Here is a 24,696-nt window from a genome sequence, read left to right as displayed (position 1 = left end):
GTTAACAATCTTAAGGGCTAGGAGGTCATTCATCTAATACAAATCAGCTGTGCTAGTCCAACAAAAACTCTATGTGCTCGGCAGCTTGTTTTTATTATCCTTTCACCCTTTTTATGAGGTCCAATTTTTTTTATATATATAAACAGGATTTTTAAGAATGACCTAATCTCCGATTGTTTGTGTGCATTAAATCATTCTCCTAATCTTGTACACAACTCTAAGTGATCTGGGTGAAGGAAGGCCTCATGAGTGGAGGCTCCCCTTCCAGTCTTTAGTGAGGCCGCAGCTGGAGTACTGCGTCCAGTTTTGGGCTCCACAATTCAAAAAGGATGTGGAGAAGCTTGAGAGAGTCCAGAGAAGAGCCACGCGCATGATCAGGGGTCAGGGAAGCAGACCCTACGATGACAGGCTGAGAGCCCTGGGGCTCTTTAGCCTGGAAAAGCGCAGGCTCAGGGGTGATCTGATGGCCACCTACAAGTTTATCGGGGTGATCACCAGTATCTGGGGGAACGTTTGTTCACCAGAGCGCCCCAAGGGATGACGAGGACGAATGGTCACAAACTACTACAAGATCGTTTCAGGCTGGACATAAGGAAGGATTTCTTTACTGTCCGAGCCCCCAAGGTCTGGAACAGCCTGCTGCCGGAGGTTGTTCAAGCGCCTTCATTGAACACCTTCAAGATGAAACTGGATGCTTATCTTGCTGGGATCCTATGACCCCAGCTGATGTCCTGCCCTTTGGGCGGGGGGCTGGACTCGATGATCTTCCGAGGTCCCTTCCAGCCCTAATGTCTATGAAATCTATGAAATCAGTGCCAGCTCATTTGTGGGGGGTTTTGTGCCAGTGATTCCCGTTTAGTCAATTCAGTATACAGTACACTTTGACAGGAAGAGTGTTGCCTATTAACTAGGACCCCATGTGCACTAAAGAACCCTTTCAGGTCATTCATGAATGAAAACAAGCAGTTACATCATTAATATATTTGGATCACAGGTAAGCTAAGGCTTCACGCCAAGCTCAAATGGTATAAATTAGACAACAAAAATGGTTAGATCTTGGCAAGTTACCTTCCTGTTGGAATCAGCTGAGAGAGACTTTATTCACTAAAAGCAGTCTTGGAAGTGAGCACTTTTTTTTCCCCTCCTCCAGGATTTAGGGCCAACTTCCAAGGACTAAAGCCATGTGAGGGCAGTTATTGAAAATTTTTGACATTCCAACCACAAATGAGCCAATAAATACCTTCTCCACATGTGCTTCAAAAAGAAATTGGAGTGGGGTGGAAAGGAACTAAATTATGCTACCTCCTTTTTGCAGCCAAAATGTCTGTACTTACAATGACCACCTTCAAAATTTCAGCCTCTTGGCACAGGGCCATTTCCCTCATGGTTCCGCTTACTGTGATGTCTTCCAAAAATTGTACCTAAACCGCTATTACTTCCACACATTTTGTATTAAACTAAAAACAGACCCTAAACGTAAACCCCATGATTTTATAAGACATGCGGTGTTCATTAGAAAAAAAATGAATCACAAAAAACCCTCAGGCTTGACCTCCACATTGCAGATTCCTGTCTTTTCAGTGGTGTTAATTTGTAGGAGTTAGTAAACAAGTGCAGAAATCCTGAAAACAGTTTGTGGGGAAGATGAGGAAACAGGACCAAAAAGAGAAGAGCAAGGGAAGGGAAGATGAATATTTCTTAATGATCGTACTTCCTTCATTCTTGCCTTACCTTTCAGTCCCTTTCTCCTGAGTGACATGGTACTGCAAGGGTGTCAGCCGCTTCCTCAGGTCCTGCTGAGAAAAGACCACCTTACAGTCCTGTTTATCCCTACATGACCCTGCAAAAAGGAGAGGATATGGGAGAAGGAGCCTTTTTAGCTTAAATCCTGAATAATTGCTTTGGCTGACAGCCACAGCATAGCTTCTGCATTCACTTGTCAATGACCAGACCCGTCCCTAATGCACTCAGAATGGCTCAGCTGAACTGCAGCTGATTATTTCTTCAAATCCAAGTTTAAAAAGAATGTTGCTCAAGAGCCAGGTGATTCCACTGGAGCAGTGACAATGTGCTACAGCCAAAGCCTTCTGTGTACCATACTACACTTTTGCACACAATTGTTCATGAGAAGGTAATATTTTTCTACCACTAAAAAAAAAAAAAAGAAAAAAAAGAAATCTGCAAAAAAAAAGTTCAAACAACTTTACATCTATATTGTAGACATAAGGTAATGGGCATATGATGTTTAGCCAAAATTCAGCATCCAATGATTTTGCAGTCATTTTAAATATTGTCAATTATTTTACTTTACCATAGTGGTTGATTTGATTACCATCACCACATATAATTTTACTTCATACAAACAAGTATAATTTTGTCACTAAAGAATCATCCTCATAGCCTGTCTAGTTAGATCAATCAGAATACAAGCTTTAATCGTGAAGTCACTTCACCATTTTAAAAAACGTACAGGATTCAGAAGTCAAGTCATCCTAAAAACAAGGGACAGGATTTTTCTATGATGTCTAACTCCTTTCTGAACCTTTGGAAATCTTTAAATAAGACTTTTATTAGTTCTATACATATAAGGAAATTCAAGTGGTACCTATGCATCATTGTGAAAACACTGTTATAATGCAAAAAACCTGAAATTACACCAGGAAAAAGTTACAAAAATTTTTTTTTGAGAAAGGAAACACTTGATTTCTTTTTAGTAACTAATACTGGTTGCTTTGGTGAATGGAAACTAAAAAATCTCACATTAGTATAAGGGTATTTAATAACCATTTGAAAATTTAGCTGACAAAATACTTCAGGTAAAAACACTTTAATTACTGAAGTAGTTATACTATGTACAATTAGAAATAAACAATCCTGACTAAAATATTTTTGCTAGTAATATATATACACTCATAAAGAGACCAATTGTGTTCCTAAGTAGAGGGAACAAAACTACCCATCTGTATGTCATTTAGTACAAGAAAAGCAACGGCAGGTTTAAATTACATGGTATTGGATTGCAATTTCCTAACATTGGATGCTTTTCTGCTTTTTTACCTTTAGTCATTACTAAGGAGTGTTCATAAAAAGTACCTTAAAGCACAGATGCTTGCAAATCATTTAAGCAAAGATGTTTCTTTTTTTCCTTCTCCCTCTTTATTCTCACTCTTTTTTATTGGGAGGGGTGGGAGAGGGAGGTTAAGAAAAAGAATAATACTGTTAGTCACTACTGACTAACCCTGTCAAGTATTTTCAGGGAGAAAAAGTACAACTGAAAACATCTGATTGAAGTAAATAATGCAAATGTGAAAAGCTTTACTAGTGAATGAAGGTATTGAAAAGAGACTTTATTTCATAGATTATTAGAAATTACTTTTGATCTAAACATTCTTAAAACAGATTGTTTTCCACTAGGAGCCATCTCATTAACTGTGCTGCAGAGCCCTCATTTTAATGGCAAGTTTTGAAAGAGCGCTGCTGTATGCCTTTGTTAGCTCCAATCTTATTTGGGAGGGGGATAAAGATTTCATTCCAGGTTTCTTTGTTTGTCTTTCAAGAACCACTAAAGCAGTATTCACACAAATTTTGCAGGAATGTGCCCTATGCCATAGCTTACAAATTATTTGGTTTTGGTGCACTTAAAGGTCACCTTCCAAATTAACAAAATTTTCCTACATCCTGACTTTTCAACCTTAAATGTAAATATTGTTTCCTAACTGTAAGTGAGGTTTGTTCTTTATAACATTCAGTTGCTTATTTAAAGATGTCAAACTTTGGAGGTTTTGGGGTTGGTTTTTTTTTTATTCTTGGGGTATGCTGGGTTCTCAGACTAAAAAAAGATATTTCAAAGGGTAGCTAGCAGCAAAGGGAAGTGTATACATTATATAAATAACTATTGTAATGTTCCATTATGCAACTCGATAAGAAAATGTTTGAAAAATCAATTCCTCAGCTCATATTGGCACCATGAATTTTATGCACAATCCTCCCTTACTAAAAAATCCTCAGATTATTTTGGCTTTCAAAACTTTTTCTCATTCCTTAATATCAGCTGGAAAATCCTTAGCATGCCTCAGCTTTGAAAAATTATAGAAAGAGTGAGCACTTTTTAAAGAAAAAACAATCTCTCTCAAACACTTTCAGTAATTCTCTGAATAGTTAACCTTTTAGTATTTTAGAACAGCAACATGTGTTGCCGACTAAAATTCACTACTATACACAAGGAAATTTCCATTTTGCCATGTGTCATTTGATCTATGTCCTTACTATCAGAAGTAGGAAGTATGTTATTAAAGATTTTTCCCCATTGTTTTTATAGTTCACTGCTTGTTTTACAAGACATACAAGTATGTATGTGTACAGTGAAACCTTGCTAATCTGCACTTGGGTAAACTGCAAACCTACACCAAAAGAAGATTTTTTATGTTTGTATGTTAGCAGAGCAGAGGCCAGCAGACTTTTCAACCTGTGCTGCAAACTGAGGAGGGAATTTCATCATCTTCAAGCCAAGGCCTCAAGAGCACCTGTAAGTAGGGCTGACACTTATTATTTAAATGTTAATGGAAAACCAATAGACCAATAAATTGACTGAACCCATTTCATGTTTCTCAATGGAAGATAAGGAATGGGGAGGAGAGAATGTAGGGCTTATCCATTGATTTCAGACAGCTTGACATTACCTACATCCTACTCACACCCTATACTTAAAACTTAACTGCTCTGCAGTTGCTCCTCCCCACTGAAGTAAACCAGGGGTTCTAGTGGTTACAGTTCTCTCTTAAGATCCTCGTTTAGAAAAGCAGACCTTCATAGGCAAGCACAAACACATGGATGTGCTTATGTGCTTTTCCTGTACTGGACCTTATATTGTATTATTGCACAAGGTCAGATCAGCAATCTATATGCAAAATATAATATAAAGATATTGTAGCTCTGCATAATTTATTACTGACTCTCTTGTTCAAGTTGTGAAAAAATCATGCCTTTCTCCTTCATATGAACAGCCCCATAGGTAGGGACAGAAATTACACACAAACTGGTATAAGCAATCAGAAACCAGTTCAAACCTGTAACAGAACAGAAGTTCAGTGCACATAAACCACTTTCAAAATGGCTGAAACTGGATGTAGTATCAGACTTAACTGATCAAGATTAAATTGGTTCATTGAATTTGTCCCCGATCCCCTCCCAATTCAATTTAAAAACTCATAGTCCCCCAACATCCCAGGATGCATTGTACCTTCTCAGCAAACCAGCCCTGGTTGGGCAGGCTAGCCTTGGCCCAAGTTCTGGCACTCCCTGGCTTCTGGCCTGGGCCTCTGTAGGCCTGTGGTTGCATTTCCAGAATCAAAGGTGAACATCTATTCACTTGCTTATTGGTTTAATCCACACAGCTAAGATTAACCTGCAAAGATTGAACTGATTCATCCTCAAACTGTTTGACTGTCTGTACTTAGACAATGCAATTGCAGATAATAGGGGCTATTGCTTTGTCAAACAATTACCTTGGAGGGAAGGGGAGCAAAAACAGAAAATGCAACGGAAGGAAGATAAAGATGCAAAACAGTTATATATGGTTCATTTATTGAGTGATCATTTGCAAGTAATGATTCAACTATTATGTCATATCAGAGCAAATAAAAGCTACCACTAGCAAAGAATCAGGGTGTGGCCCAAGTACTTTAATGTCCATAAAGAACACAAAATGAACCTATTTATCAACCCAAATCTATGTTCTTGTCTTAGTTCTCCCAACAAAGGATCAATGATGGACTTGAAGCTGTATTCAGATAAAGTCAATATGACTTTGATGAGCTTCTTAGCCATCTTGGACATCTTTACACATGCTCCGGGATGGTGGGGGGAGGGGAAGGCGCTTTAATTAAGAGTGGCTCTTGGGAGCCACTCTAATTAAAGTACCCTCAGCATTCTCAGTTGTTCCCGCACTTCAAAATGGTGGTGGGGATGCTTTAACTACACCTTGTTCAACAAGCTTTAGTTAGAATGCCCCCACTGCCATTTTGAAGCACGGGGATGCTACATACAAGTGACACCAAAGCTGCTGGAGCGTGGTAATTAGCACACTCCAGAAGACTCGATTAATCAAGTCTGCTCCAACACATTCTATATAAAACACATCGGAGCAGTGTCAGGCACGTGTGTAGGTGCCCATTAAGTCTAAAGTATAGTATACAGTAGGGCTGTGCGAAGTTTCAGTTGCTGATTTGATTCGGCAGAGATTCGGCCCAATTCGACAGCCGCACCCACCCAGCTTTGCAACTGGTGCTTCCTAGGTCTGGGGGGCGCATCCGGGGTCCTCCTGCGGCCAACTGCCGAGCCGGGAAGATGCAGGGGGGCACTAGTGTAGCAGATGAGCCACAAAGATGTTTCAGAACAAAGATGGTGCAGAACATCTCTGTGGCTCATCTGTATCATGTCTTAAATTGAACAAGTGGCACAGTAGGGCTGCCCCATGCCATATCCTGATGCAGCCCCAGAGGACAGGAAGCAACTGTGTCATGGACCATTCAGTGGGATTGGACTGGAGGCAGTGTTACGCCACAGCTCTGTGTTCTTGGGCAACCCTGGCACAGGATGCAGTCTGTCTGACTCACAAAGGACTCACCCCCCCTCCCTCCCCTCCTCTACCTAAACGAAACTGATTAAGATGCAGTGAGAGACACACCTAAGACCCTCACCAGATGAGTGAATCAACTGCCCTAGGTCTCATTTACATCCGAGCTGGAACCAGATGACCATTCATTTACATGAGAGATGGAAAACAGAAAGCCTGAAGCAGAGACTGCAGTGAATTCTGGGACCAGAGAAGCAGGAGAGCGCTGCATGATGGGGAATCTGTGCTTCCAATGTTAATCAACCCAGACACACACACACAGCTCTAAGTTTAATAGGCATCTCGGGCCGTACATTCCCCAGTCCCACTATGGGAGGCCTATTTAAACTTGATTGACTAAAACTCGGTTGCTGGGTTAGGGAATGCTGAGGCAAGAGACCGAGTCAGAGAGGGTATGGGCAACATTGGAACAATGGTTAAGGGTTCATCACAGCATCCAGCCTGCTGGAGCCCTAATCCCATGTGTTGCCATATCTTTCCCGAGACGACTGGTGGAAGTCCTCTCCACAAAAGGTTATGAGCACCCCAATAATTGTCTTAAGTCTGTTAAAAGACTATAGTAAAATCTGGAAAAGTCATGCTAAGCTGAGGCTTGTGCACAACAAGTAAAAATCCAAAATCCTGATGCTGCAAGCTATCTATTGTTCCTGAAGAAACCATGAGATATCCCATCAGTATATCTGCCATCCATAGGAATTTCAAGCTGGCTCCCAAGTATTTGGGTTACTCCCTAATCTTAAGTGTTTCCTGATTATCAATCAGTTTCCTGAGATGGTCCAAACCAGATAACCCCTTGTCAATAGAAAAGACAATGATTTACACTACTGAGGGTGCTTCGAAGCAGCTGAACTAAGGGTATAAAAATCTGTAAGTGTGTGTGCTGCAAGAAGAAGAAGGAGGAGGAAAAAAGGGGAAAGAAGGAGAAGAAGAAAGAAGAAAACTCCTGTGCTGACACCATCCCCTGTCGTTCTTGGGACGCTGGAAGAACAGATCATCTCTCTCTTCAAGGATTGTGCTATGTACTGTGCCTGTCAGCTTTGCAGCCTGAGTACCATGGACTAGGTGAGATCCCAGTGTTGTCTCTCTTCTTTCTAGGCATAAACTTCTGAGCCTGAACTGTATCAGTTAAGCTTGAGCTAAGTTTCCCCAAATACTTAGTGAAACCAGGGTAGTATTGTCATTGTTTGTGTTTGTTTTTCTTTTGCATGTCTATTACTACTAGTACTATTATATATTTCATATGCTTAGCAATAAATAACTTTTATAGTCAAACTGGTAGTAATTGGGTATATTTTTCCTTCTCTGCTTCTCTTTCCTCCCGTGCTCTGCAGCAATGCTTCTTTTACCTATGCTAAAGATCCCTGTGAAGCCTAAATTATTGTGGGGTCTGTCTGCTCATCAAGAGGCCAAAGATTGGGACGTGCTGAGTTTGAAACACATAAGGGGATCAGCTTGTACAGGCTGATTGACCCAGTTTGACTCAGACGTGCCCTTATGAACTGAATGCTGGCCCATGAGGGTGTCAGCTGGACACCCAGCCGGATTCAGAGGGATTCTGTTCACCTGTGTGTTTGTGTCTGACTGCATTTTATTGTTGCTCTTATGAACTGATTCTTGGCATATGAGGGTGTCATCCTGTTCATGATGATCAGCCTGGCCAGGTCAGGCGTGTCACGTTAATTTGTGTGTGTTTGTGTGTATGACTGATTTGGTGACTGGAGGAACCCAGTCCCATTGAGATTGAGTCCTGCAAGATAGCTCCATTGGGGGTGAGGGCTTGCAGAAGGGAGAAATACAGCTCCATATAGTAACACAAGCAGCACATTGACAGAATCACCAAGACCCTAGAAACTATCCCTAATAAATGAGCACACCCCAAAGTAATGGGCAAATTTGGTAACAGCAGCCCCAGGCCCCAGACCCAGCTGCCCCTACCCAATCCTGAGGCAGACTGAGGGAGGAGAGCTGGGGGTTACCAGGAACCCAATAATCAGGGCACATGTTCAACACACACCAGACCTTCAAAAATGGCTATACAACTGGGAACCCTAGGATGCATGTTTTGGGGGATCCAGCACAAGCTTCATTAGATCCCAACTGCATGAGTAAATGAATGTCTGTTAGAGGTCTGAGCATTGACCAGGTCATGAGAATATTGAGCATCTCAGCTTGCTTCAAAACTTTTGCTTACATGGACCTTTTCAAATCTGTGGCTCATAATACAAATTCAAACAAAGGCCATTTCCTTTGATTTAATCAAGAACAGCAAACAGCAGTAAGGTATGTCCAGACAGACTGACAAAGAGCTACCAGTCCCTTACTCCTTGCCACTTACTCCTTAAACTGCCCAATGTGGTAATAGTGTCAGATACAGCAGTTGGCAATCTTTTTGAGGTAGCAGGCCCAAATGACCCAAGGCTGTCCAAAGCAGGCTAGCTCTAAGACCTGGCCACTGCCACGACCACTGCTTCTCCCTGTCGTGCAGCCGTGCCACAACTGAAGCCCTCTAGGTCTGTAGGCCAAATCCAATGTTTCTGAGGGCCATAGGCTGCTGAACCCTAGTATATGGCATGCACTGAAATATCCAGGCATCTTGTCTACTGATAACTTTATTCTTAAAGGATCTTCCAAACTGCTCTCATGATTTGTTCTTATGTTTTGTCACTTCTTAGCTACTACTTAATTGCAAATTGACCATTTCCATTTCAATTGATACTGCATATATTCTCTACTTCTTACTTCTGGCTACATCTTGTTAATATTAATGGGCAATGCAGTCATGCACGGAACATCCTTTAGTTCTTCCCAAATTAAACAGTGAGACCAAATGTTCCAGTCCAGGACTGCCATACAATACATTGGACTTCCAAGTTCAGTTCAGCACTACTACTACTATTTTTTAGCATTTTTCTGGGGCCTTTCCACCTCATTTGAATATTTATACAACACCAGAATGCCTCAATCCTGCAACAAAATCCACATGAACAGACAGTTAAGAATACGTAGTGCTCCAATTGCTACATAAGGGCCTACCAATAAAAATCAGACTCCAGGATCTGGGTCCAAATCAGTGATTCTCAAACACTGTGCTGCAAGATCCGTTTAAGGATGTGGTAGGGTGCCACACAAAATTAGCACTGTTATGTGTGCACACACATACATGTGATACAGAAGATAAAACACAAAGATTTCTAATAGGAATCCACTAATAGGAATATTCAATCCCACTGAATGGTCCAGTGTCAAAAATATTTTGGACTTGTGGTCCTTCTGCATTCTTTGCAACAGAAGAATCTCTTAATTATTTTGTAGTCAAATGAGTGAAAGCTAAGAGCTGCCATTTTCTGAGGAATGCCTTGAGTCTAACAAGGGATGTCATGAGTCTAAACATCATGAGTCAAAAAAGGTTAAGAACCACTGTAAGTACACATCTCCCTGCTTCTCAAATCACAGACCCCAGTCAATAAGGTCACATCTCATTTCCTACTGGTAAGTCACCTAGCACTGAACTGAAAAGGAATGCTGCCTGGGAAACAGCTATATTTTAAATTATTCCCACATACACATAATTACTATAATGAATTAATTACATGCTACCAATGGCCTTTAGCTTCATTAAAAATGAAATAATTTTTTAACTATCTTTTTCCACTGCTTATGCTTGTTTACACTTTGCATTTCCCTCAACTTGAAAGAATGAAAACAGACGGGTCTGTTTCGTTTCTGTTTAGTCTATTCCCTTTGGCCTAAGCAGAATGTTGCAGTGCTCACACTGGACGTATATACTCCGGGGGAATGCTGGTTTGTTTTTCCTTTTAACAGAACACAAAAGAAAACTGATTGTTGAAATGACAAAATCTTTTATTTTTGGTTTCATTGGTCTTTGGGTTTGAAACAATTTTTACAAAACTTGTATTTGGCATTGGATTTCCCTCTACCTGAAGTTCGTCAGAAGCCATCTTTAAGCAACTGAAATCGACTCTGAATTAACAGCCTGTCTCAGATATAACTTTGAAAATTAGAGGCTACGTACAAGTACTGCCTTAAAACAATGCTTTTGTCGGGGAAGAATAACCCCTCTGTATTGGCTCCTCTCCTTCCTTGCTGCAGGTGAGACTATTTCCTCATCATTGGGGAGTAAAAATCTGCATGCTGGCGACCAGGACACTATTTATTGTTTTGAGTCGAGCACTAGTTTCTATCATAAAAGAACGGATATTTACTTAACCCTTTGGAGAAGCAGCCTGGGAACATGGCACAGTCAAAGAGAAAGCAAGTTCTTCGTAAATCTGTTTGTATAGAAAACTTATGGTGGACCTGTCAAATTTACTTTCTTCTTCTCTGGATCATCAACATCATATCATGGTGATTAAAAAAGGATTAATGTGAATCCAAATGCTTGCAAGTCTATTGTGTGTTTCCCAAGCAATAAAATGAGTTTTCAAATAACCCAATTAGTGACAATGCAAAAGAAAAGCCTTTTTGTCTACTTGTTCTTTAAACTAACAACTGACATGGAATGCAATGATTTCTTTCGTCTCCTTTATCTTTCACACTGGGGTTATTAGGAGTTACAGGTTCCTGGCCCAGCTCATTTTGAATGAGCTGGTCCTCATTGCTAATGCTTCTGTAGATGTGCAACTGCTGGTGGTTATGTGGCTGTGGTAGCTTTAGCTAAAGGAGTCATCCCTAAAAATAAGAAATACAGATCTGTTCTTCTCCCTCTGCCCCTTTTGTGCTCCCCTCCCCCCCCCCTTCAATTTAAACAGCTTTTTACCAGAATACTCTATTAACCAGAATTTCCAATATCCCCCCCAATACAAATCCTCACTTCAGCAACTGGAGTCTTTGCCGAGTCTATCTGGCATGTGCATCAAGTATTTCTGTTATTTATTCTGCGCAGGGCAGGGTGGGTTGCTGCTGCGGGCTATGGCTGTGCCGGGCTCTTCCTAGCAGGGGTGGCTGCACTGTGCTCCTGTCTTCCTTGATAGGTATAACTCTCAGATAACTGGAACTTCTAGATAACCGGCACCCCCTTTACAGGGGACTCTGAATTCTGCTGCCCCAGGGTGCCTCAACAGATGTTATGACTCACCACCCCACCAGTTTCCCTGAGCCTTCAAGCCTGCTTCATTAAGAGCCATTGGCACCTCTTCCCTGCAAAAGCCAGAGAGCAAACAGTCAACACTGAAGCTGGAAAAATGTCCTGACCAACTTCAAGGCTAGGACAGAAAACTTGGAGCCTAACTGGTTGCCAGTTCTCATTTTCTTTTTCCCCTTCTGGGCTGACCTTAGTGGATGAGAAAGAGGGAGCCCCCTCCTTTGCTAACTACTACCACAGGCTATCAGTCCTAGGTATAATTAAACTCCCTAGGCTGCTATCTCTAGCTGAAATAATCTATCCTGAAAGTCAATGCAGTTTTCACTCGAGACACTCCACCATTGATATGCTATTTTCATTCAAGCAACTGCAAGAGAAGTGTAAAGAAAAACAAATACCACTGTGTAAAGAAAAACAATACCATTGATCTGACTAAGGCCTTTGATACCATCAGAGGGCCTTTTTTCTGTTCTGAAGAAACTGAGTCGTTTTACCAAAGTGTTGAACACTATTCACTCATTACATCAAGATACAAAGGCAACTGTAGCATATGAAGACAAAGAATCAAATACCTTTGACATTAACAGTGGGGTGGAACATGGGCGTGTCAGCCCCCATGCTCTTTAACATCTACCTTTCATTCCTGCTTCTTCATGCATTCAAGAACAGCAAAGATGGCATTTATCTTCAAACCAGACTAGATGGAGGTGTGTTCAACATCACAAGGTTTAGAGAGAAAACCAAGGTGAAACACCTGGTTCTGAGAGGTTTCCTGTTTGCAGATGATGCAGCCTTGGCTGCCCATAGCGAATCTTTCCTGCAAAATCTCTTGGACGGATTTTCTGAGTCATGCAAGAGCTCTGGGAAGGCAATTAATTTCAAGAAGGCTGTGATCATATACCAAGGGGTGGAAGAACCAATACCTGACACCACTGGAGAATAAATCTCTTGGGTGTCACTGCTAAGAATTTTGGGCTATTACAGCAACTTGCATAGAATAAAAGCAAATGATCAGCTAAGGTGAAGATGTGAATCTATGAGACCTGTGTCCTGTCATCCATGTTTTATGATTCAGACACATGGACTACATATGAAAGGCATGTTAAGAGACTCAACGGTTTCTACACAAGTTGTCTTGTCCTGAAAATGAAGTGGGAAGACAGAATACCAAAACACAGAGGTACTGGAGTGTGCAGGATTGACACACTAAGGGCGTGTGTAGACAAAATGAGGGGCATGTGTGTGTGACACTTTAAAGAGGGTTAAATTCTTTTGCACCACTTTAATGGTGTTGGTGTTTGCATGTGTCACAGCATACTGCGCATTAATTACAGCCACTGTAGCACATTCGGCAGCATAATATGCCTTAAATGACTTTGGGGCACAGCAAAATAAATCCCCTCTGAGGAGTTTTAGTTTGCTGCCCTACAGTTGTGAAGCAAAGCACCAGGCTTCGTGCAGCTCAGGAACTGTGCAGGCAGCCTGGCAGCAGCCCGGGAAGGCAGGCTCCAAGAGGTGAGCCTGATCTTTTTTTTTCCAGCCCCTGGAGCCTCCCTGCCTACATGAGCTGCGTGGGGACATGGTTCTTCCCTCCATGGCTGCAGAGCCCCCCACAACCACCCAAGCCAGGTGCCCACGGGCAAGTGTCACCTGGGGGGGAAGGGGGGCTGCTGCAGAGGAGGGAAGCACCAGCCTTCCTCCCCCCCAGCCCAGGGACTGCACCGCCTGCTGGCAGCTTGCCCTCCCCTCCCCACTGCCAGAGAGGCAGGTAAGACATGGGTGTACACGACACGGGGGGTTTACTTTGCCCTTAATTAAAGTGGTGTTTTTAAAAACACACCACTTCAATTTAGGGCCCCCTTTTAGTCTACCCTTGCCCTTAGAAACCACTATCAAGGAGAGAAGTTTGCAATGGGTTGGCCATACCAGGAGAACAAAAGACCATATACCCAAAGAATATTTTGTATAGTGAGATTTGAGACCATTCTAAAAAGCACGGTCACCCACTATGGCAATACTACAATGTGTGTAAAAATGATATGAAGTCATTCAACATCAATGTAGATAGCTGGAAGGAGCATGCAGAATCCCGTCCAATCTGGAGGGAACATCTGGCACTGGGTGCAGCTCAACATGAAGCAGCTTTGATTCAAAGGATAGAAGCAAAGCGTGAAAGAAGAAAGCAGCACACTGTAAATTTGGACCAGCTCAGACAACATATGGATCTGTGAAACTAACAAGCTGTCTTGCTCTTGAACTGTCACCCACAAACGGATTCATCAGGCGCCTGACTAGACCTCTTACATGTATGCCATGATCCAGAGGATCGACGGTTGCTTACTACTACCAGTCTCAGAAGCATTCAGCTGAGCTCCTTTCCGGCTCTGCTCTCCTTGAGGCATCCACACTGGCCAAGTAGGGAAGTTATTCTGTGCTCACAGCAGGGGGCTAGTCTCATGTTTAAACCTGTAATGCAGCAGATGGCTGTGGGAGGGGGCGCACAGAGCCAGCTGACTCCCTCCCGGGGCTGCCCCACTGCTCACATGTAACAACTGGCAGTGGAAGCCATGGCTCCCATCCGGCTGCCACATGCCCACTCACTCCCAGCCCGACCTGCCCCAGCCCCACGGCACAGGAAGGGATGACCTCGAGCAGCCCCGACCCCATGCACAGAACAAGCTGCTGCTCAGCATGGGGGAAGAGCAGCCCCTTCCCCTCCCACCACCAGCATTCCCTGTGGCAGCCACCCAGAGCCCACGCGGGGCTGTCCTGCCTCTCTGCTGCGTCCCCGCTGTCGTAGCAACAGAGAGCGGGCATAGGCGGCCCCACATGGGCTCCAAATAATGCTGCAAGGAGTGCCAGAAACAGGAGGGGTGGGGCCAATTTTCTCCCACACACAGCTGCAGTTTGTGCCTTGCTGCCACTGCCAGCCTGGGCCCCATGCCTGCTCTGGGTTCACCCACTGGGCGGAGTGGCAGTGCGGCACGAACTACTGCTAGGGTGGAAGAAAGCATCCCCCCACGCCCCCACCCCTAACTGGGTAGTGTTTGCTGGGGGAGCCCACACCACACTAAACTCCGCTGCGGCTCCTTTGCCGCCGGCTCTGTGCTGCCCGGCACATCTGCTCCACACAGCTGGGCAACACAGAGCCGACAGCAAAGGAGATGCAGCGGAATGGGTTCTGGCAGACTTCCCAGTGGCAGCAGGAGGGGTGGGGCGCTTTCCCTCCTGTGCTTATCTGCAGTTTATTCATCATCGCCAGGCTCGCCCAATGGGCTGAGCAGCAGCAGCGGTGGGCCATGAATTACTGCTGGGGCGGAGGAAAAAGCGGCCCTTCCCCTCCTGTCACCAGCGCTCCCTGCAGCAGCCGCTTGGAGCCCATGTGAGACTGCCTGTGTCTGTTTTCCATTACCACTGCTGCACCACAGGGTGGCGGGGACACGGCAGAAAGGCAGGACAGCCCCGCGTGGGCTCTGGGCAGCTGCCGCAGGGAGTACCAGAGGGGCTGCTTTTCCCCCACACTGAGCAGCAGCTTGTTGCCCACCTGCCACCACTGCTCAGCCTGGACGGACGAGTGCAGGGTGCACGGGGTCGGGGCTGTTCACAGTCATCCCCGCCTGTGCTGCAGGGCTGGGGCTGGGGCAGGCAGGGCTGGGAGCAAGTGGGCACATGGCAGCCAGCAGCAGTTGGGTGGCAGCATGGGACCCACACCGGTGCCCCAGAGCAGGTGGCAGGAGCACAAGGTCCAAACTGGGTGGGGCTCTATGGAACCCGGCCAGCTTCTGTGTCTCCCTGCTGGCGCAGCGCAGTCCGGCTCCATAGACCCCTGTCAGCCCGCGCCCCGCGCTCATGCCATCCTGCTCTGGGCCCTGTCAGCTCTGGGCCCAGGACACTGGCATGGATCCCATGCTCCTGCATGCCCACTCCCTTCCACTCACCCTGCCCCTGCTGCCACTTTCCCCACTTTCCTGCCTGCCCCTTAACCCCTTCTTACCTGAATTTCCCACTCAGGGCAGGGAGGCATGAACAGCTCCACAGTCCCAGGCCAGATATGGTTGGGAGGCAGGACCAGGCAGGCCCTGCTATAGCTGAAACCTGCCATGGCTTCCCCTGGGTCCTACTGCCCCTGGCTGCTGTCATCTTTGACAGGCAGCTGGGGGTAGACAAATATTAATTTTCTAAATTTTTTAGAGGTCCTGTGGGCTAGATAAAATGGTCTGGCAGGCCAGATCCAGCCCGCAGGCCGTATTTTGCCCACCCCTGTGCTAGAGGATCACAAGTTGGACAATTTTTCTGCATACCTTCTTTATTTCTAAACCTTTTTTTCCATGCATTGGTGAACCCGCACCACAGCTACAGCACCACATTACACCACTCTCACCATGCAACTCTCCTAATCCAGTCACTAAACTACTGCCAAACTCATGACACACACCCTTACTCTTCACCATCAGGCCAGTGGATACAGATCACCTTCTTAATTGAAAGCCACAGCTCTTGCAGAGCTTGCATTGCTGCCTCTCATTAGCAAGTTAGCAATACCAGTAGCTGCAAAATCTCTCCCTTTTTTACCTCCTGCCTCTCTCTCTCTCTCTCTCTGTGTTATGCCCTATCTAGCATAGATTAGACACTCAGAATAGGGATAGGGCTTTTTAGTTGCTGTAGAGAAGCTCCTCAGTCTGACTACTGCTGTCAAATATTCACATTTATAGCAACCACCACATTCTCTGAAACAGAGTTTCCTCCTTAACTGAGAGTTCTTTATCTTTAAACACACCCAGTTGCAGAGGGATGTGCACATAAAGAGTAATCTAAACTGGGATGGTGTGGGGCAGAAAAGTATTACTGTGCCCGGGATCCCAGCACACACCATCCTTGCACTGCAAACATGCTTTTGCAAAAGAGGGTAAAACAGCTGAATGAAACATTAAAGTAATTGCCTTTCCTCCTTATTCTCATACCAATCCCAGGTGCAAGACTTTGGGTGCAGACAGAAGTGAGAATTTTTGCCTGATCTGGCCAGAGAAAGTGGTCTACAGCTGTGACCAAACACAAGTACATGACTGCAGACTGTTTCAAAAAGGGCCCATCAGGCAAAAATCTAAACCCTCGTTGCATGAGGGTTAGAATGAAGACATTTCAAAATACAGCATCTTCTGTAACTTGTGTCTGTGCTACCTACCATCCTCAGAGCTGTTTTCAGAATGGGAGAGGGGAAAAGGGAGCAGAGGAAGCTCAGGGGGGCTCCAATTTACTGGCCCCAGGCTCCAGAGCCAGTTGAGGGAACCCCTAAAACAGGCTCCCTCTGCTTCCTTTCCCCTATTCTGAAAGCAGCGCAGGCTTGCAGGGAGGAGGGGCCATTGCTAGGGGAAACCTGGTGCAAACTGGTAGCCAGCCACTGGATTCCCCTTCCCCTGAAACCAAAAGTGAACTTCTGTTTGCTCCAGGGGATCACTGTAACTCAGAACGCTTCCTGTAAAGCATTCTCTGTTACAGCAGGGAGTGACACTTCTGTCTGTACCCAGTGTGGAAGACTGTCCTTATGTGGAAGACTGGAAGTCCAGGCAGCTGTCCACCTTCTCAAGTTTCTTTTTTCCCACATCACGAGGTTGAGAGAGTGAGCATGGAGGGGGGCCCCTCCCACAACCCTATTAGGTAGAGAATGGAGCCCCTAGTAAGCAAGAGAACAAAGAAAAACCCCCAGAAAGTAAGAGGGAAAAAAAATCACAAAGAAATTAAATTCAGAAAAAGATAGAGAGGCAAGTGTGGGAGGTAGGGGGGAAAAAGAGAGAGCTAAACAAACAGAAAACAACCAGCAGTGGCACCTCCGAGGCATATAACAGGTCAAATTAAAGGCTAACTATCAATCAATCCATGGCACTTGTTCAGGGATTCAATTAGAAAAAACAGGTCTGAAAAACATTGACAACCTGACATATTCACATTTTGCAACACACACAGAGAACACCCATTGCCGGCTACTGCTCCAACACTGAGCAAACAAGTGCGCTAACAAAGAAACTTCTGGCTTTTATACAATTCCTGATTTTACTGAGTGTAAAGCACAACATGAATGGTACTCATAAAAAAACAAAACAAAAAAATTAAGTACATTTAAATTCCCTCTTTAATATTAAAGACGACATATTGCATAAAACCCTTACATTGTATATATAAATATGCAGCAGCAAATACAAATTTAAAATAGTAGTGAACACTGTACTATTTTCGTAAATAAACACCTGACTAAATTTCCATTAAGATGCCTTTAGAAAGGTGTTTCTTTTTACCTTCTTTAGAACCATTACATAATGTAATAAATGTAATGTAATAAATTATGTCAGAGTACAGAAGGATGCCAGATGCACACTAAAAATGAAGAAAGTTACTGAACCTAGGAGCAAACATGCAGAAGTAAGCACTTGGTTTTATGTTTAAGTATATACAAACCTAATATCACCTGTAGTGCTTACACAGCATTTATCTTCAGTACCCCTATAAGGTAATGAGATAACAGTATTAAAAAGTTTCTACTTTAAATATCTATAATTTAAAAATATAACTAATTGGGGAGGGGGGTGGGGGGGAATAGGTTTTTTATTTTGTTTGTAAAATTGACCAGGAGAAAAGGGTACCCAATGAGACTTTAAATATATTTTAAAACACTGCAAAAAAATAACCCCAGAGAAATTTTACATTCGTATTACAAGCCCCGCAAAACAGGGATCTATAAGAAAACACTGAGAGGCACCTAACCGTATGTGGATGCTGCTATGCCACATATTATCTGTATTGTTTTAATTTTTTTCAAACTGTGCAAAGGGTATCTGTTAGCAATAAAAAGTAAAAGCAGTTACACCATGTGTGTTATGGAAATTATATATGCACATAATATATATTCACAGATAAATACTTTAGACATATTTAAATTACACAATCTGTATACATTTTGCATCAAGTCACTACCAGCACAGTAAAGTCAAGTTTTCAGAATTTCCACTATAAAAACCAGATCTTGTAAATGCTGTGGCTCCAAGTAATTTCATAGACAAAAGCAGTCTCAGAGTTCCAAGGGACTAAGTTAATGTGAGTAATTCATATGTGCAAGTGTTTTCAAATTCTGGCCTATATGTCAATGGATTACTGTAAGCAATCCAATTTGAGATGCACTATCTGGTCATTAGCTATTATATTTTAATTACTATGTAATTTAGAATTTAAGATTTAGTAAAACAAATTATGCAACTGATTTAATCAAAAGAGGCTTACACCATATGCCCAGCACCATGTTCATACAGATGTATTGCAGTACAACTTAATTCTAGAATAACATAGTTTATTGATAACATTGTAGTTGTTCTAGTAATTAAACATTTCACAACAAGTTAATATTATCTTAGACTTTATTTCACACAACTATTGAAAACAGTCATGTAAATAAGTATACCCATACTCTTTTTGTACTAATTTTACTTAACTTTACAAGTACTGTCATTTTTCTTCATCTACAGGAGCAGAAAAAAAGATTTCTAATCTCATGCAAAAAATGTGATGCAAGCAGCACAATATTCAAAGTGTTAAAGAAAGAAAGGACTTTTAAAGAGATGAGAGCCCATAGCAATTCAAAGACACAGCAAAGCAAGATAATGCATTTATTGGGGGGTCTGCTACAGAAAACGTATGTATATAGAATCTGCATAATCACCATTTGTATCAGTTGCTGGTATACGCTGAAGTAGCTAAAGAAAAATTGGTTTAAAACTGAAAGATTTAGCCTTTTGGAACCCAAGTAAGACATATTGGGTGCATCCTAACATTTCAGAGGAAGGGGAGAGCAATCACTATGACCAAATCAAGTCCAAACAGTGTCATTTTATTCTAAATCACAGGAAAGTGCAATCCATAGATCATATATGGATTATACAATTGAGGTGTAATCATTATTGTAAATGAGGAAATTTTTACACAATATGAATGTAGTTTGTATAAGCACAAACTTGTGTGATTTTTTTTCCACACTGTTCATGCTTTTGTATAATAGTTCATACCCACTTTAAAATAAATTCTCAGTACTTATATGAATTTCTGAAGTGGAAGTTTTTCATCCATTTCTCTTAATGCAAAATAATATATGATTAGTGCCATCTACAGGAAACGTAGGGCAGTGGTTCTCAACCTTTTTTGTATCAGGACCCACCTGTAAACATCAATGGCCAGTGCCAACCCAGTGCCCCTCACTCCTGATCCGCTGCCCCCCCAACCACATAGTATGTGGGGCAGGGGAGGGGTGTCCAAGTAACCCTTTGCAGGCTGGAACTCTGACAGCTTGCAAGGGAAAAACCACGGTTTCCCACACTATTCTCCTTTAAAGGAGAATTCATTTTTTAAGTTTGTTCACTACCCCGTCATATATTCTTGCAACCCACTTTTAGGTTGCAACCCACAGGTAGAGAACCACTGGTGTAGGGTACAGTTCCTCTTCTGCTGACTGTTTGTTAGACTAAAAATACTGGTTGTTTTTTTTTTAGTGCTACATTCAGATATGGCTTTTTTTTTTTTTTTTTAAAGAACCCCCTGTCCAGGTATTCACCTACGATATTAAAAGTGCAGCAAAAAATTCCTTTTCACCACATTAAAGTCATTTATAAGGAAGAGACTTCTAAAATTCCTCAGTATGTCTGTATGAACTACAGAAAGATCAGAAGAGACTAATGTGAATGTGGAAGAAGTTAGATAAAAAGCAAGCAGTTCTAAAAATTAAAATTATATTGCATAATTTTTACGTGGCTGTGTGTGTATGCACACATGCATGTGCATGTATGCGTGCAGTACAAAAAATATTTTATAGGAAGGATGCGGCATTCCTGGAAATGTATATATATTTATATAATTAAGGCAACAGCATGTTCCTCGGTACCAGGATTCAAACTGATTGTATGTGCCCATTCAAGCTCCCAATCTTGCATACATTTTCATATGTTTTGGTATTTTACTCAAGTGAGAAATCCCACTTTACCAATTAAAGCATAATTTAACCACCACAAATACCTATATAGTCAGTCTCATGCCTTTTTTAAGAACCTCTGTAAGTGTAGTACTCTTTGAAATCAGATTGCTGCAGCAGTTCAGTAGTAATGCACACAGAATAGTAACCCCTATGCCACTTCCAATATCACTTCAATTATCTTTGGAAGTGCCTTCTCAAACAAAAAGCCAGCCTAACCCTGTTTAATTGAATACCTGATGACAGGCTGCGGCTCACAGATGAGGTTTCAGCCTCAGATTTAAATTTTATGCAGAATATAATAATAGTCAAGAAAATAATTTTCATGGAATGTGTTACATTACAAAGGTGCTCAGACTACTGGGAATTTCTCTGTATCTGAAGGTAAAACTCAATCATATTGGACTGTAGGGTTTATACAAATGCCTCTAGAACTTAGTCTTGCATTCATTTGCTACACTCTTTATCCTTTATTTTTGTTCCTCATCATATATAAAACAAACAAACTGAAGACTAAATTAGTTTGCAATAATTTATAAGTGTCCAATGAATGTAGCTTTCCCTGACAATAGTAAAATATGCAATTGTATATCATTTCACTGTTAGTTGTCCAATATTATTATATATGCACACACACACATACACACGCACACAAGCAGTCCATGTAACTGATCGGTTAAAGTTTGGGTAGTTATGGATCATTCAGAAATAAATTCTAGCAGTATTAGTGTTTTATGATAACATGAATATTGGGTTATGCCAGGAAAGGAGCTGTCAAAACAGGTTCTGGTGCATTACTTCCTACAGATTCTGTTCCTGGCAAACCAGCTTCCATAGCTGCATTTGAGAATATGGACAAAACAAACAGAAAAACTGAAAATTAGACCTGTGTGAGTTGGCAGCGATCCGATCCGGCTTCGGATCTGGCTGTTTCAGACAGCAGCAATCCGATCCAGAGCTCCAGACCGGGTTTCCGCCTCGATCCGGCAAAAAAGGCTCCGAAGCTTCAGAGCGGCCTCAGAGATCCAGCCATAGGGTATAATGGGGGAATCAATGAAACATCTATAACTTTGTTGTTTTTTGTCCGATTTGGATGAAACTTGCAGGGATGGTAGCCTCTGCTGAGAGCATGAAATCTACCAAGTTTCAAGAAGTTCAGTACAAGGGTTTGGGGGGAACTGCACCCCAAATTCTTGAAAGCCAAACTCATGTCATGGCTGTGTGTTACACCACAGGGGGGTGAAAACTGCAAGGGTGGTGGCCCTGGCTGAGGCCACAAAGCCTGCCATGTTTCAAGAAGATCAGTGCAGGGTCTTTGGGGGAACTGTACCCCAAATTCTTGAAAGCAAAACTCCTGTCAAGTTTATGTGTTACACCACAGGGGGGTCAAAACTGCAGGGGTAGTAGCTCTTACTGAGGCCACAAAGCCTGACACGTTTCAAGAAGATAGGTGCAGGGGTTTGGGGGGAACTGCACCTCAAGCTGCAGACAAGCAAAACTCGTGACATGGGTGACCCTGTGTGTGTTAAGGCGCAGCGGGGTGAAAACTGCAGGGAAGGTAGCCCCTGCTGCAGCCACAACGCCTGCCAGCTGTTGAGGAGATCAGTGCAGGGGGATTCTGGGGCCCTGCACCCCTAGCTGCTGACAGACCAAACTCGTGCCATGGGTGCTTGTGGGATTGACTGTGTCAGTCTTGGGGCAGTTGATTGTTTGTATTGATTCTTTCCTCGCCTTAACCTGGTTTTGTAAGTGCTAATTGATGGCAATTAACTGGCTAAAGTAGCTACTTCCTGTGTATTGAGCTGGTCCCTGAGTGAGTCATGATAGATTGGTAACTGGTAACACAGTAGCTTAGCAGCCCCAAGACAGACCCCACAACCACCCATGTCATGAGTTTTGTCTGTCAGCAGCTAGGAGTGCAAGGCCCCAAAACCCCCCTGCACTGATCTTCTCGACAGCTGTCAGGCTTCTTGGCCTCAGCAGGGGCCACCATCCCTGCAGCTGTCACCTCGCTGTGCCCTTAACAGCCCTTAGCACAGGCAGTGTCACCCATGGCACGAGTTTTGCTTGTCCGCAGCTTGAGGTGCAGTTTCCCCCCAAACCCCTGCACCGATCTTCTTGAAACTCGGCAGGCTTTGTGGCCTCAGTAAGAACAACCACCCCTGCAGTTTTGACCCCCCCCTGTGTTGTAACACAGACATGACAGGAGTTTGGCTTCCAAAAATTTAGGGTGCGATTCCCCCCAAATCCCTGCACCAATCTTCTTGAAACAGGCAGGCTTTGTGGCCTCAGCATAGGCTACCACCCCTGCAATTTTCACCCCCCTGTGTTGTAACGGCTAGACATGACATGAGTTTGGCTTTCAAGAATTTGGGGTGCAGTTCCCCCAAAACCCCTGCACTGATCTTCTTGAACCTTGGTGGGCTTCATGCTCTCTGCAGATTCTACCACCTCGGAAAATTGCATCCAAATCGGACAAAAAACAACAAAGTCATAGATATTTTATTGTTTCCCCATTATACCCTATGGCTGGATCTCCAAGGCGGCTCCAAACCGCTTTGGAAGCTCCGAACCGCTTCGGGGAGCCTAACGAGGCCAGCGCTTCAACCTGGATGTGCTGCTTCAGACCCCAAAGCATCCGAAGCTTCTCCAGATCCGAAGCTGTGTCTGAAGCCTTGCACGGCCCTACTGAAAATGCCTTGTTTTAAGCAATATTCTACTAGTGTGGGTTCACATCAAAGATGCAAAGTGAGGATTAGGAAACTGGTTTGTCCTATATTTTTAGGATTAGAAATCTGGGTTTCAGCTTGACACAATGGGAGCTATTTTCTCCTCAACCACATGCACTTGTCATTCTTCTTTAGGATAATGGGAATTATGTGCACAGGAGGGGAGAAAAGACCCCACTGCCACAAGGCAAACTCAGGTTAAGTCTGAGTACAGTATAATCAGCTTTAGAAAATCTTGTTTCTAGTTCTTGTTTCTCAGCGCTGGAAGCCATCAGGACATCTCTTCCATCTGCTTGCTATAGGCCAGGGGTGACCAACTGGCAGCACACGTGGCCCAACAGGCATGGGGAGCCTGTGTGTGTGGTACATGGCCAACCACAGAAGGGACAAGCACCATAGCAGCAAGGAGGGCACAAAGAGGAGAGATGAACAGCAGACTGAGCAGGAAGCATAGAGCACGAAGCAGAAAGCAAAGCACAGATTGGGCAGGGGAATGGGACTGAAGTGGCACTTGCAGTGGCACTTGGAAAGGGTAAAAAGTACAGAGCTCATTTGCAGCACACATGCCCAAAATGTTGGCCCCCACTGCTATAAGCATCTAATAACATTAGGAACAACACATTTCACCTGGAAATAAGAGCTGTATTACAAATGTCCAGGATAAAATGCCACTCACTGGTTCAATTAGTGATTGTCCACAGCCACATCTTAATTGATTTGATTTTAAAATGGTGACATTTCGACTCTAAAAATTAACCTGCTGCCGTTTTAATTTCCCATCAAATAAACTACCCTAATATTACATAGCTATTACAAAAGTTGTTATTTAAAAAGTGGTATATAAAACAGGTCCACATCCTGCCATCAGATACCTATGGATGGGCTCTTGTGCTTGTGGCAACCTCTATCAAACCAACTGCAGGACCTGGGCATTTCCCAGAGAAGTGCAGCTATTTTGCTTTGCATTTTTTTAAAGCTTCATTCTTCTAAAGTTGTCCTTTTAAGGAGCAGCTGCAACAACAGCATCATTTTTATTCAACTGAATTACAGTGTCAGATAACGAAAAACACATTATTAGGGAAAGAAAAAAAAGCTTATTTTAGCTTAGACCATTTTCTGAGCTTTTCCATGCACTACTATTAAAAAGTAAATTCACAATGAAAATGTGGAAAAACATTCAAATAACTAGGTAATGAGATTATGATGCATGTGTATGGTACGTGTAATT

The 24,696-nt window shown here is 43.1% G+C and overlaps 1 protein-coding gene across 3 annotated transcripts in view; it reads right to left on the bottom strand.

The window, feature by feature from the left end:
* MSRB3 (methionine sulfoxide reductase B3) overlaps positions 1 to 24,696 on the bottom strand; it is a 162,628-nt gene that overhangs the window by 98,746 nt on the left and 39,186 nt on the right. For all 3 annotated transcript variants that reach the window (XM_059726061.1, XM_059726060.1, XM_019491307.2), the window contains exon 3: positions 1,732 to 1,840. In XM_059726061.1, the coding sequence (XP_059582044.1) occupies positions 1,732 to 1,840 (109 nt within the window). The remainder of the gene's footprint in view (positions 1 to 1,731; positions 1,841 to 24,696) is intronic.

Source organism: Alligator mississippiensis, chromosome 4, assembly GCF_030867095.1.
Source record: "Alligator mississippiensis isolate rAllMis1 chromosome 4, rAllMis1, whole genome shotgun sequence".
Taxonomy (NCBI): Eukaryota; Metazoa; Chordata; order Crocodylia; family Alligatoridae; genus Alligator; species Alligator mississippiensis.
Note: the sequence above shows the minus strand (reverse complement) of the source record. Positions and strands in the feature narration are given on the sequence as shown.